Source organism: Gasterosteus aculeatus, chromosome 15 (assembly GCF_964276395.1).
Source record: "Gasterosteus aculeatus chromosome 15, fGasAcu3.hap1.1, whole genome shotgun sequence".
NCBI lineage: Eukaryota > Metazoa > Chordata > Actinopteri > Perciformes > Gasterosteidae > Gasterosteus > Gasterosteus aculeatus.
In genome coordinates, this window is record NC_135703.1 from 14,839,853 (window position 1) to 14,853,454 (window position 13,602).

General features: G+C 44.2%; 1 protein-coding gene across 3 annotated transcripts in view; it reads right to left on the minus strand.

Annotated features, from left to right (window-relative positions):
• Nucleotides 1-13,602, minus strand: part of alk (ALK receptor tyrosine kinase) — a 299,200-nt gene that overhangs the window by 62,838 nt on the left and 222,760 nt on the right. For all 3 annotated transcript variants that reach the window (XM_078089066.1, XM_040199092.2, XM_078089067.1), the window contains one exon: nt 6,032-6,165. In XM_078089066.1, coding sequence (XP_077945192.1) covers nt 6,032-6,165 — 134 coding nt within the window. The remainder of the gene's footprint in view (nt 1-6,031; nt 6,166-13,602) is intronic.

Here is a 13,602-nt window from a genome sequence, read left to right on the forward strand (position 1 = left end):
TGAGGTCACTCAATGGCCAGAATAAGTACTAAATATGCCCTCTGCAGCATTAAAATGAGATTTAGGATTGCTGTATCTTAATGACCGACTTTTCTTCAACGGTGCTTAGTCTATAATATCCAGAAATGTCCTCCTCCCTGCCAGGTCAGGGTTGATTTAGACATCTGTTCCATCTGGTATATGTATGCTGGGAACACTCTGCCCTGGGCCATTCCACACTTATATCTTAAAATGGAACTGCATGTGTAGATTGCCTTGGACAGGTGCCGGCAACAAAAAGCCAGTTTGTAGCCCATTTGTGTGGAGCGGCCCACCGAATAGAGGTGGGATGCGCGGTGCTGCCGGACGGGGCCGTGTCTCGGCAGGTTGTGTCTTCCATCGTCAACAAATGTCCATCAAATGACCTCCTAAGTTAATATGGCAGGTAGATGAAGTTATGATTGCCCCCAAAGGCTCCTGAAGTGTCTCATTTTAACGTTCTTATCTTCTTATACTTATGAAACCGAGATGCCTTAATCCAGACCCACAGGCAGAACATGAACTCCACTTTGGAGCAAATCAAAAGTAAAGAAAGAGGAAATAAAAAGAGGAAATGCTGGGCTGTGTAGAAATGGCCTCTGGTCTACAGACCTGAATGTGTGCGTTGTTGTATTTTGATGCATTGTTGTGCGTGTGGTGGCACTGTTGATGCTCATCAATTTGTTTGAATGGATTGTAGAGAGCCAATTAATATGCTACCTGGTGTTTCTATTAATCTAATATAGTAAGATTATTCATATTTTTTTCAAGACTGGGATGTTTTTTAACCACTAAATCTACAATCTGAGTGTCAAGGAATTCCTGCACCAACCAGTTCATGCTGTATCCACCTGCTCTCACTCAAACCTCATCAAACATGTCATTATAAAATGGCATTGCTGTTTCACAAACTGTCTAAAAAAAAAAAAAATATATATATATATATATATATATATATATATATATATATATATATATATATATGTATTTATTTATATACCCAACCACATTCACATAATGCAGGCTTTAAATAAGAATATGAAAACCTCAGCTTTTGCCCTTACTTTAATTAAAGGTTATATTATAATTATGTAAAAAATGTTCATGTGCAACCATCATTTGATTGCCGTTTTGGCTATAGGAACACTATTGGATTTTATTAACTAACTTTTAACCTGTACGGCAATGGGAAATTCAAATGTCAGAGAAGCATACCCTGTTGCGAGTACAGCGTAATTGGGGATGTTGAACTCGCCGTCTTTTGGTGGAATTAATGTCCAAAATATTAATTTTGAACATTTAATCAATCAGTATTAACAGTTCAACAAATCATAAAACACAGTTCAAATACTAGCAGGTGAGATTTACAGATTGGATCTCAGATGGGGTCCGCACAAACAAATACAGCAAATCCTTTTACAGACCCCTGATCAATTTGGCCAATCATGGCAAAAAATGTCCCCATCCCATTTCCTACAGCCCGCATACAGTATGTGTCTCTTTTGATTATAAAGAAGTTCTAGAGCAGGTCGCCCAATAGGTTGATCGTCAAAGCCAGGGCTGCCCAACCACCGGGCCGCGGACCGGTACCGGTCCGTGGGCCAGTTGATGCCGGTAATGACTGAAAACTGCAAATTAGAGATCTTTGCTTACTAACGGACACATTTCATTTCATTCAAAAGCAACGCCAGCTGACTAATCAGTGTCATTCAGCAAAGATAATGAGCAAGAATGTGCGGAATGGTTGTGACGGTTCTCTCGCCTCTGACAGTTGAGAGGCTCGTCGTTTTGACGGCATGCAGCGTCGTTGTTGCGTTCGGTTACTATTGCTCGTTTGCTCGACTTCTACACTGTACCGCTGAAGAGAAGCGTCCTCACAGCATGATGCTGCCACCATGCTTCCCTTTGGGACGGTGTGATCAGGGTGATGGTCAGTGTTGGGTTTCCACCACACAGCGTTTTGCATTGAGGCTAAAAAGTTCCATTTTGGTCTCATCTGACCAGAGCACCTTTTTCCACATGTCAGCTGTGTCTCCCTCAAATTCCAAACAGGATTTTTTATGGTTCACCTTCAAGGGCGGCTTTCTTTTTCTTCCATAATCGCCGTATACGGCTGATAGTTGTCCTGTGGACAGATTCTGCCGCCTCAGATGTGGATCTTTGCAGCTCCTCCAGAGTTACCCTGGGCCTCTTGGCTTCCCTCATTCATTTTCTCCTTGTCCGGCTGGTTTGTTTGCGTTTTGCTTTGCGAAGCAGAACATCATTAAGTGTGCGAATCCAGTATACGGACACTGCAGGAGATAAATCCTAGGCTCTCTGTACGGGATGCGTGTTTCCCATTGGAACATCCCACCTTGGGCTCACGACAAGGACTGACCTGATGCACCACTAGACAGATTCTGCACACCTGCTCGACATTATTCAGTCGGCACACGTGCACATCGAGGGACTGAAGAGCAGCAGCGGAGCTTATGACTCTTTACAAGAGAGACGAGGAACGTTATACTCTATAACCCTCCCTTATGGGGCCACTGCGTCACCTTGTGACATCCCTCAACTTTTATTAAGTTTCTCCAATTTTTGACATTCTTTGACCTCATAAATGTGCTCTCACAATGCTGTGACAGTCTTATTTCAGATCCTCGTTCAGTTAAAAGCTTATGTGGGATACGTTCTGCATATTTAAAGGCGAGCTTCAGAACCACACCGTGGTACTGATTGGCTCATTTCCCCCCGTCCCTCCACCTTGCCGACACTCCGTCCAGTCCGCCAGCTGCCTCCAAACCCATTTCCTCCAGCGCCTTCACAGGGCCGCGCATGATTGATGGCCCCGGCGGCTCCCCCCGTGCTGCTGTGTATCCACCTGCAAAGTATAGACTCGCCGCAACGCTCCATTACAGGCCTGCTGCGGCAGAGGTGTAATGGTTAAGGCAATGGGCCGTTGAAGGGAAGGTCACTGGTTCAAATTCCCACATGGTTTGCCGCTGCCTTGTCTTGGCTACATGTCCAATTTGAGGGGAAAAAAATGAATTCTGACAGCTTTGACAAGAGAGCGCAAATGCGAATGTGCTCTTCAGCGGACGAACCTTGTTAGAATGTGCAAACGCAAATGTGACCTTCTGCCTGGCCACAGCGCCATGACGGAGGCAAAGTCAAATCTGCTATTGACACAATCTGGTAATGAGCTTGTCAGTCATCACGCTAGTGTCTGTTTACTCCCAGGACGAGAAGCTGGAGGGGGTTGAGTGTGTCATTGAAAGGTTTGCCACGCTTGAATTATTGCGATGTCTTTGCGGCTGCGCTACAACTGCCAAAAAAAGTACCAGCAATAAGCGGGATTGTAGCTTCCTGCGTGGGTGGGGGGGACGAGCCCCAGAGATAGGCACACCACCACACAAGTCACTTTAGGGGCAAACAAATTGTATTGCTTGTTGGCCCTGTGACTGATGAGTTAATTAAAGCAGAAGCGTTTGGTGGGACACCGCTCCTTTTATTTATCCCGTATTGACTTTATCTCCTTGCACTTCACTTGCTTGATTAATCGCCGCCTTGCTGCTCCACAAAACAACTAAGAGGGAGGCAATGGCCGTTGTGAAATTTCTCATTCAGATTGAAGATAACAGTTACAGGGTGAATTTTGATACTGATAAGTATTTTCACTAGTTTTTCTCTCTCTTAAAATGATCTTTCTTACTAATTTACTGCAGGAAGTGTGAAGGGAAATGTTCCGCACAGCACCACAGAGAAAAAGCAGAACACCGAGTGTCCACAGACCTGTTAAGGTGAGTAGGGAAAGTAATTCGAGCCCCGGTTTGTGACAGGTGCTGGAAGGAGGGGGGGGGGGGGGGCGTGGGGGGGGGGTAGTGGTTAAGAACACCACATAATGTGGCAATGCCACGCGGCGAGCATGGCGAGACGGATTAGGGCTTAGTTGGGAGTGGGCTGTGTGTAGTGGGTGTTGGGGGCCCAGGTGGTGCCTGTTATTCTCTGGAGCAGCCCTGCGCTCGCTTCCTGGACGACGGGGACACAGTGAAGCCGCCATCAAGAGCAATTAGACACGTCTCAGCCCCGTTTGCTTTCTCAATGTTGAGCAGTTTTATCCTCTCCTGTATTTCTCTTGCACTTTAAGGCCAGGGATTTAGTTGTAAAATAGCACATCGCACAGGTGATAGCAGGATTTAAAGTTTTATGCAGGGTTGAGTCAGCGTCGAAGAAATATGAAATGGTTTGGCATGTGAGCTGAGTTTTTTAGCCTCTCTCTCCCTCTCTTTTTTTCAAATTAGCAAACCAAACCCAGATAATGTAATGGGGGTCGGGTGTTGCTGATTTGTTGCCTCTTTGGGGCAGCTGTGAGAAACTCTGGATGAAATGACATTTTTACGTGTCCTCCTTGTTGAGCAATTGCTCCTTCTTCACCGGGAGTCAAATATTGACTGAGGATAATACGACACAGGCTCACAAAAACTCAATTTCAATAAGAGGCCTGTTACCATGACGATCTGTGTGGTTTTAAAGGGCAGGGGTCAAGAAAGATCTGTTAGTTAGTTTAAAACTGTACAATGTTGATATGTTAAATATGTGTATTTATTGTATTGCTTCGATATCCATGCCGACCAGAGAGCTCAATACCGTCCTGTCTTCAATAACCTTTGTACCTTCCAGAGGGAATATTGAATCACCCGTGCAAACGCAGGCAACAGGGGATGTTAGCAGCCATTCTAATGTGTGAACATTTCATCATCCTAAAATATCATTCAGTTTGCAGTGCGGCTGCTTGCTGTTGTTCATTGTCAAAGTGGGATTTTATAATTCCTTCAGCAAGTTCCCCTGCAGGCACAATGAGGCGCGTGATTATATCAGGGTGACTAAAGATAAGTGCACACTCAGCAGCTTCTACAACTATGAGGTTCTTGTTCTTTACTCAAGGATCTTTATACATCATGCAGAGTAGCACTTTAAGTGCTTTGGTACTTTAAAAACATCTCTTTATGGATTTTTACTTTTTAACCATTTTTAACCAGAAAATGTTGGAGGAATTATCACTTGATAAACACTTATTTCTTGTCTCATCCAAATACTTTTGAGCATTTTGAAGTTAATACCTCAACTTGTTTTACTTAACACATTTATAAATGTAGGATTTGAACCGTTATGTTTTTACTTTAAAAAAGATGTGCGTACTGCCTCCATCACTGTTATTGCAAAACCAGTTTTAGAAAAAAGTAATTTCCTCAGTCCGAAAAACTACTTTCTATAAATGTAGGAATCTTATTTCAGCATTGCTGCCAATTTAAGATTTCATTTAGTGTGCTCCTGGAGGGGCACTTTTCTCGGTCATCCTTTACTTTTTAATTCCCTTTCATGTGAGCTCAGCAGACTAACGTGGTCTGGTAAACAAGTCGGGTAACCTTTTTTACAGAAGCCTGAAATGAAGCATCTTCAGACTACATTTACTCGACTACATTCAGATATCTGCATGCTGCTTAAAAAATAATGACATACATACAGTATCCACTCCATTTAAACGGCACCTCCTTGGAAACAAGGATGTTATCCATATTTCCTTGGTAACGCACGCTTGAAATGTTGAGGTGAGTTGCTCTGCTTCGGCGGGGAGCTCGGAGGAAATGTGATCATTCACAATAATCAAACCGATGACGGTGAAGGTTATTATTTCAGTCTAGCAGTCGACTAATTGCATTGCTCAACATGGTGTAATGATGTTGAAAAAAATCACAGAATGAAGCTGTGCAGTTACAGATCGACGATCCAGATTTGTATCCATTTTTTTATCCATTAAGTGTTTTTTTAGTCTTTGAAAGAGTGACAAACTAAACGTTTTATTAAAAGCTTATAAATACTCTATTCTAGTCTTTTGAACAGGTCAGTTTACACAGATTCCTAAAAAAACCCGTCATCAGTAGTTCTCACACATCGAAGTACAGAGCAACAGAGTACAGAGCAAAGCGGCATCTTCATTTCTAAACGGAGCAACGCGGCCGGGCCGACTCACCCATGGTGCAGTTGGTGGTGAAGTGGGGCTCGATGGTGGCCGTGTCATCCTGCGGAATCCGCTGATCGTAGCTGGCGGAGACCCTGAAGGGGGACCCTGCGTGCGTCCCCAGGGTGAGGTGGACCACCGCCCAGCTGCCAAGGAGAGAAAGCAGGAGTAGGATCAGTGCGACCAGCAGACACCACGGCTGACAGAGGCACCCGTATGCGCCGCGGGGGTCTGCGGTTAGGGTGGCCTGGGCCGTCCGTGCGTGCTCCACCCGAGGGCCCGAAGGCCCGGGGGAGGGACGGGCCAGAGCTTCGGCGGAAGCCGTCATTGTAGCTTCAAGGTTTCCCTCCATGCGTGGAAGTTCCAACCCTCCTTTCACTCCCGTCCCCTCCCCCAGACTCCCTTGGTGTAGTGGAGGCAGTCAGGTGCGAGGTGGTGGCTCACTCGGCAGCTTCTGGCTGCTGTGGAGTCGGACTGCACTTTGAGGGCATGACGGCGGCCGCTGGGCAGTCGGGAGACACACTCGGGTCAAGTTCCTGTGTGTTGGTGAGCCGCAGCGCTGTGCTGACTCCTGTACTCCCCCAACCAGCGGCTGGCTTCATCTGGCTTAACTCTCCCTAATTCTATTACGCAAATTGTGCTGTTTTCTCTTTGGCTCCGAGCTCATCAACAATCTGCCTCCCTCCCACCGTCTCCTGACCATCCCTTCACTGTCGGAGACATAGCAGAGAAAATGACTTCCCTGACGACACTTCTACATGCACAACGCACACTGCAGCCATGGCTGATAATTAAAGTACTGAAGGAGACGTTTGCTAACGTCCTGTGTGCTTGAATGTGAAAGTGCCCCCGCAGTAGCTCAGGCATTGTTGCACGTTGTAACAGAAGTTTGTTTCGCCATTTGAAATGTGCCATCCATGCCGTTAATACATCCACATCTCCGAAGAAAAATAACGTACCCACAGATAAATATTAGCAAGCTCTACAACACAAAGCGCAGTCTCATTGCGTTCCTGCTTCTCGCAGATGTTTTTGGCAAAAAAACATCTGTGTCTGACAGGTTAACCCTTCTAATGGCCAGCAGGGGATGACTCCTCTGGCTGCAACACCAATATCCATAAAGGTTTATGAGAAGGTGACCCCACTCCTTCCTTAATTACCTCAGTAAAACATTCTGCCCTTGTGTTCATGGTCTTTAGCTTTGACTCTTTTTCAAGAGCATTTTATCAATTTTGTGAATTATGACTATGTCCGAGGGGTTCGCTGATCTTTTCTGAGAAACAAGCCCTACCTTTTAGGAAACTGTATAGTGTGTATAGCGGGCTTTATTCTGTGCTTTGTGTTAGTAAGAGAACAGCAAACACACATTAGCCAATGCACACACAAACAGGCACTGAGCTTTTGTGATTTCCCCAATGTCTGTGCTCAGGCTTCGCATTACCATCTCTGCCAGCTTCCCCTCTGATGTGTTTCCACTTTGTTTAATGATATGTTGGCTTTCCTCTCTTCGTCCGCTCCTTCCCTGCTTTACCCGGACGCCGGTCAGAGTGGAGGGAGGTGATGACCAGATGGGAAGTGATGTTAAGGCACCGCAGTACACGGAGTGGAGCATGCTCCCTGCCATGTCCCATGATAGAAAGGAAACAAAGCCCCAGCTAAGGGCTGCCACTGTCTCTTTGATTATCTTGAAATAATTTGCTGACTGTGTCATATGCATTTGGTCCTCCTGACTTGCCTTATTGGCTGAGCGGAAGGCCTGCATTTAGAAAAAAACTATCTAAAATGATCAACGTTAACCTGATATCTCTCTCCCCCTCTACGGTAAAACTGAACACAAGTATCCTGGACCGCTGCTTTGCTCTCATGTCTCATTACGCTGTGTCTGCACACAGTGATTAACTGAGCAGCGGCTCAGAGCAAAGCTGCCACAGCACATCACTCAAACATTTAGACCTAATTAGTGGTATACCATGCAAGGCACAGGGCTCCTAATAGAAATAAATAAAATGAAAATGAATGGGAAATGCTTATGCTGGAATAAGATACCCGTGGTCTGAATGTGGATGTAGGGCTGGGCGCTATGTCCAAAAATTCATATCAGGGTATTTTGTATGATTCTGGCGATTCATTGACGCCAAATAGGACCATAGGCCTCCTGAACCGCTGTTTGTGCAGCGCGACCCACTTTGCAATGACTCGTTTTTTAACTTACATCGGATTTTTCCAAATCATAAATCCTCCAAACAGACACAGCTCCTCTCTTGGGCACTAGTTGTGTTGGTGCATCTCTGGTCTCCTGTATCGCTCTTTTACGTGTTTTCATGCAGCGACGAGTTACTTCTCGTTGTGAGCTGTACCCAGCATGCAGTTTGGCGGGGTAATTTTCATAAATGGACAATGATTAGTGTTACAAATTGTTTATGTGATATGCTAATCATTCTCATCGTGCTGCCTTGTGTGCTGGCTGCCGGACGGTTATTTCTAATCACCCGACCTTTGTCCAGACTGCTGTTTGGTAAAAGCTCCTCCCATGACGGGAAGGGCGAGGTTCTTTTCCACCTGTGAGAAACAAAACAGCTCAAGCCAACTAATCTTTGCTGCAAATTGACAATTCCCTTTTCATAATGCTATTCATCTGCTCCCTTAATGCGCTGCTCTGGCTAATGTAGCACTTTTAATTTTTTATTGGGAGTGTGTGTTTGTTTTCGATTGTTTGTGAACATGTAGGATGCATATATCCTAATCACGTTAGGGCGTATTTGTGTGCTGGGATCTGGTTTGCATTATCTTGCAACATCATCCATCAATACTAACAATGCTGTGAGGCCGTTTTGGACACATAGTCAGAGTTAAGCTGGTGCAAGACAGGAAGACTAACGATATAGCTCGCCTCATGAGTGTGTTTGTGCACGTTCAGCCTTCAAGCCTTCTTGCCAGCTTTCTATTCCTCACGTTCGCATTAAGAATTAGAGAATGAAGTTTTATTTAAGGTTAGAGGAGGAACGAATGGATTGAAAGGATCTAAAGTGATGTGTGTGTGTGTGTGTGTGTGTGTGAGACAGTGTATTTGTAAAAGCTTTTATATGCATCACTTGTGCTGCTCTGCACAAATTACAGCCATTGAGAAAAGAATCACTCATACTATACTATACTTTCTAATAATAAAAACAAAATAATGAATATCTTTAGACCAACTGTGTTGTTGTTGTTGTTATTGCCTGGTGCAGTTATTGATCTTCAGCTATGAGCTCAGCAGAGTGAGGGGGGGTGTAAAGGTATGGACAGGAAGTGGAGCTTTATCGTTTTTTAATTTGTTAATTTAGTAGATGCATATCAGGGTTCAGAGTAAGATGTTGCCATATGACCTACGATTCATTTTGAAGTCTCCACATAACTGTGGTAATCCAACATCACTGATCACACAGCATGAAGAGATGATATAAATCCAACCTGACTTCTCTATTAGCTTTATTAGCCCCCCCTCCTCCAAAACAAATGTGTCCAATGGCTCTGCTTCAGGGATTTCCATCACACCTCGATGTGGTTGGTTAGTTTTTCATCACCGTTTTTAGTGGCATTACAGATAGCTAATTAAATCATTGGAAGAATTTGAAGGAAAAGAAAACGTAAATATATTCAAGTAGAGTTTAACAATAAGATGGGCGCTGCAGTGGAGTTTTTCTAAAATTGCTTATGTTTGCATATTTCTGACATCATGTCTCGACATCATGAATGCGTCTGAATGTAACCCGATTAAGTTTCATATTTCTGACCGTGGAGGTAAACACAATCCTCCACAACGGCAATGAATGACACCACAGAGACGTCAAACATGGCGAGCGAGCGATTAGTTCAAAATCATAACCAATTTGTAAAATGCCAAAGCCAATTAGTTTCTGATGTGGCTGCGGGAATTTGCCAAATATTATCAAAAATAATCTCACATGGACGCATCGGGTCATATAACTAAGGGAAGAACAGACCCTTGGAAATTTCTAAAATGCCCTCAAAAAAACACAAACGGCTGACAAAACAGCCATAGTGTGTACGGTATGAACAGTGCACAGTGGTGACCAAGTCACAAGCCTTACATCTTCAAGCCTATTGCGTGACATTAAAAATAAACCCTTGTACGTACCTGCAGTTAAACTGCAGGAAGGGGAGAAAACGGAAACTGCTTTCCATGTTAACAACATTTCCAGTATTGCCATTGGTTTTGAATCAAAGTGGGTTTTCAATGGGGGGGGGGGGGAGGATGAAATTGACGATGCTTTGCTCTACTCTGCGCGGGGGGGGGTTGGGAGGGGGTGTCAGGGCTGGGGATGTCGGCGGGGTGGGGGGGGGGAGTGTCGGGTGGCTCTGTCCAGATTTGCTGCTGAATCGGATCTCTCCTTATTAAGCCGCATTGATTTTGACTGTCAAACTGTATAATGCACAACAGACGTAAGCCAGTATGTCGACAGAAGTGCAGATTGCATTCAACCCCCTGACGTGCCCCGGCTGAATGAATGCCACTTCTCCAAACCAAACACGACACATTTGAATGCTATCTGATGAAGGCAAAATCTGTTCCACCATAATTCAGAGGGTAGATGAGGTAAACTGGATCGACTTGCATAGGGGGACAAGTCTTTGGCAGAATTCTGTGTTTGTTCGGCCAAAATGGATTAAATAAACTTTAAAAGATATTTTGTTTTCTCAAGCTGAGCCAAACTGATTAAAAAAAACGGAAACGTTTAGGAAAACCACATAGTTTTGTGCCATCACTGCTATGCCTCACAGGCAATGAATAACAAAGACATTTTCTTATTAACTGTTTGATCATAATATACCGGGGGGAGAGTGGTTCAGTAATCGTGAGGCTTTTACATGATGTTGAGGACCAAAACTCTCGCCTGCACTCAAGTAAGCAATATTTTGTATATTCATGTGAGTCACACCTGAATGCGGTTATCTGCCATTTCTGCGCTACGCTAATTATTCTGTAACTCAAAAACGCCAAGAGAAAATGAAAGAGGATGAAAGCAACCCCCGACCAAATAAACAAACCCACATGAAAGTCAACCACGGATTCATGTCAGTGTCAGTTTCACATGCCCTCAAAACATACACACAAGTACGCCATGGGACCACTTTCCAGAATATGCAAGGAGGCAGGAAGGCAGCAGAACAATGTTAATTTCGTCGACCAAAACAACACAAAAAATGTTCGTTGACAATCTTTTTCTCATGTCTAAGTCCAGACCACGTGACGAAAATGGATCTTTGAAAAAAAAAAAAATCTATTCTGACTTTCGTTAACGAGACGAGACGAAAATGTTGGTGGTCTTAAATAAAGTGATGTCTTAATAACACATCTTAACCCAAGGGGATAAAAGCCATAAACCCAAAGGGATAAAAGCCATAAAGCGTGAAACGCGTCATTTGGCCAACGTCCGAAGCCAGCGGACAGAAAGCACCAGCGGACTGACAACTACCCCCCCCGTCCGACCACTAGCCTCAGTGGAAAATGGGTTCTCGTTTTATGTGTTCATTCAGCATGGCCGGTCGATACATATGTCCCACTATTGTTTTAGCGTTGCTATGCCTCTGAATATCACCATGTTCCTATAAGATTATAGGAAGGTGACTACAGATCTTGCAACCTGCCAATCGGACGATGGGATCATGGCGATATTCAGAGGAGAGGAAGTTCTCGCCCCTCGCCACTGCTGCATGCTTCCTCGATCCAACTGTTTCACCTGAAACCCTCATTGAAAATGAGGACAGCCAAATTCAGGAGCTTCTGAGAAGAGCAGAATATTACATTGCTCAAACTATATCACCACAGAGGAGGAGGATGATGCTTATGAGGACGAAGAAGAGAGAAGGGAGGCACCAGAGACAACCCCGTCTTCAATGCGTCCAAGATTTCGGTTCTTCCCAAAAGCAAGTACGAGTCGGCCATTAAGACCAAAGCCGTCTGTCAGCCAACAGCTACAAACGTTGAAGGAGCAGCTTTCTCATCCCATACATGAAGAGAGCGCTATTGACTTTTGGGCCGTACAGGATTCTACTGTGACCCTAAAACCATTTGTCTTTGACCTCCTTTGACCTTCATTGCCAGCATCCCAAACATTTGCTGAGCGGGTTTTTAGTATAACAAAATAGAGCAAGGTTCATTTTAGAGAGAAGTGCTTTCCTCAAACTGAATGGAGATGGGTAGCCTCATTCTGGTGACTCGGGGAGGGGGGGGGGGGGGGGGGGGGGGAGGTCTTTGTGGGTGATTGCTACACTGTTCTGTTTAACAAATGATTCATTTTACAGATACATCCATGCATACAATTACAAACAACAAGCCTACACGCACACGTAAACACTGTTCATGCACACAGGCACACGCATTTTGTTAATAGTTTGAGATATGTGTGATGTTTTTTATGTAAATATGGGGTGGAAATGGAGATACAGAGATGTGTTAGATCCCTTCCTCCTCCACATCCTACAGACCTGTCCAAGGAGGGGGATCTAATGGACAGTGTGTCAACTGTACTTAAGTAGAAATTTTGGGTATCTATACTTTACTGGAGTATTTGTTTTTCAGATTACTTTTTACTTCTACTCCTTACATTTTAATGCAAATATCTGTACTTTCTACTTCTTACATTTAAAAAACGCCTCGTTACTTCCGGCTTGTCGTCGTTCAAAAACACAAAAAAAACTATCCAGATAAATTGCGCTATCCGGACAGTGAATTTGATTGTGGTTGGATGAGAAGTATAAACATTTACCATCCAGACACACGATTGGTTTTCTCCGTGATGCGCCGGCAGATCGGAGTCACACCGGGTAGGAAAAGTGGTCGGTGGAAAGTTGGTATTTATCGACATGGATCCTCCTCCTCCTCACGCAGATTCTATGAAACGTTAAATGAGTATCTTCATGACCGTGGGTTTGTCCAGTTTTTTCTAACTTTATTGAGAGTCTGTCACAACACAGCGACTTACAAGTAGTGCAGCGTATTAAATAAAGTCATGTGTGTCTTAATGCGGCTTTGGAAATGAACACAAAGGGATTCTGTATTTGCTCAAGAAGCCTGAACATACTGGTTATTTGGCCAATGTTTTGATAACCGACCGCTGCCAGTTCAGTGTTTCCCATCATTATAAACAGGGGTGCGCCCCCCACCCGGTAAAAAGTCAGACCCCCCCCCCACGACGTAGTAAACCTGGGGGAGACACTGCAGTCTACTTAATCAATGGGAACAACGTGTGTGTCCGTCCTCTGACTCGTGTCATTTATTGTGTCTCTGAGTATCGCCATGTTTCCACCATCCCAACGGCAGGTCACGTGATCTGCAGGCACCTTTCGATCACATTGTAATGGACTGACATGTTCTGTGAGCGAGGTTACATATTAAGAGTTTGTCCTTAATGGAATTTCCTACATTACTTTTACTTTTATACTTTAAGTAGTTTTGAAACCAGTGCTTTTATACTTTTACTTAAGTAAAAAGCTTGAGTTCAACTTCTACAGAAGTCTTTTTAAACCATAGTATCTGTACTTCTACTTGAGTGATGAATGTGAATACTTTTGACACCTCT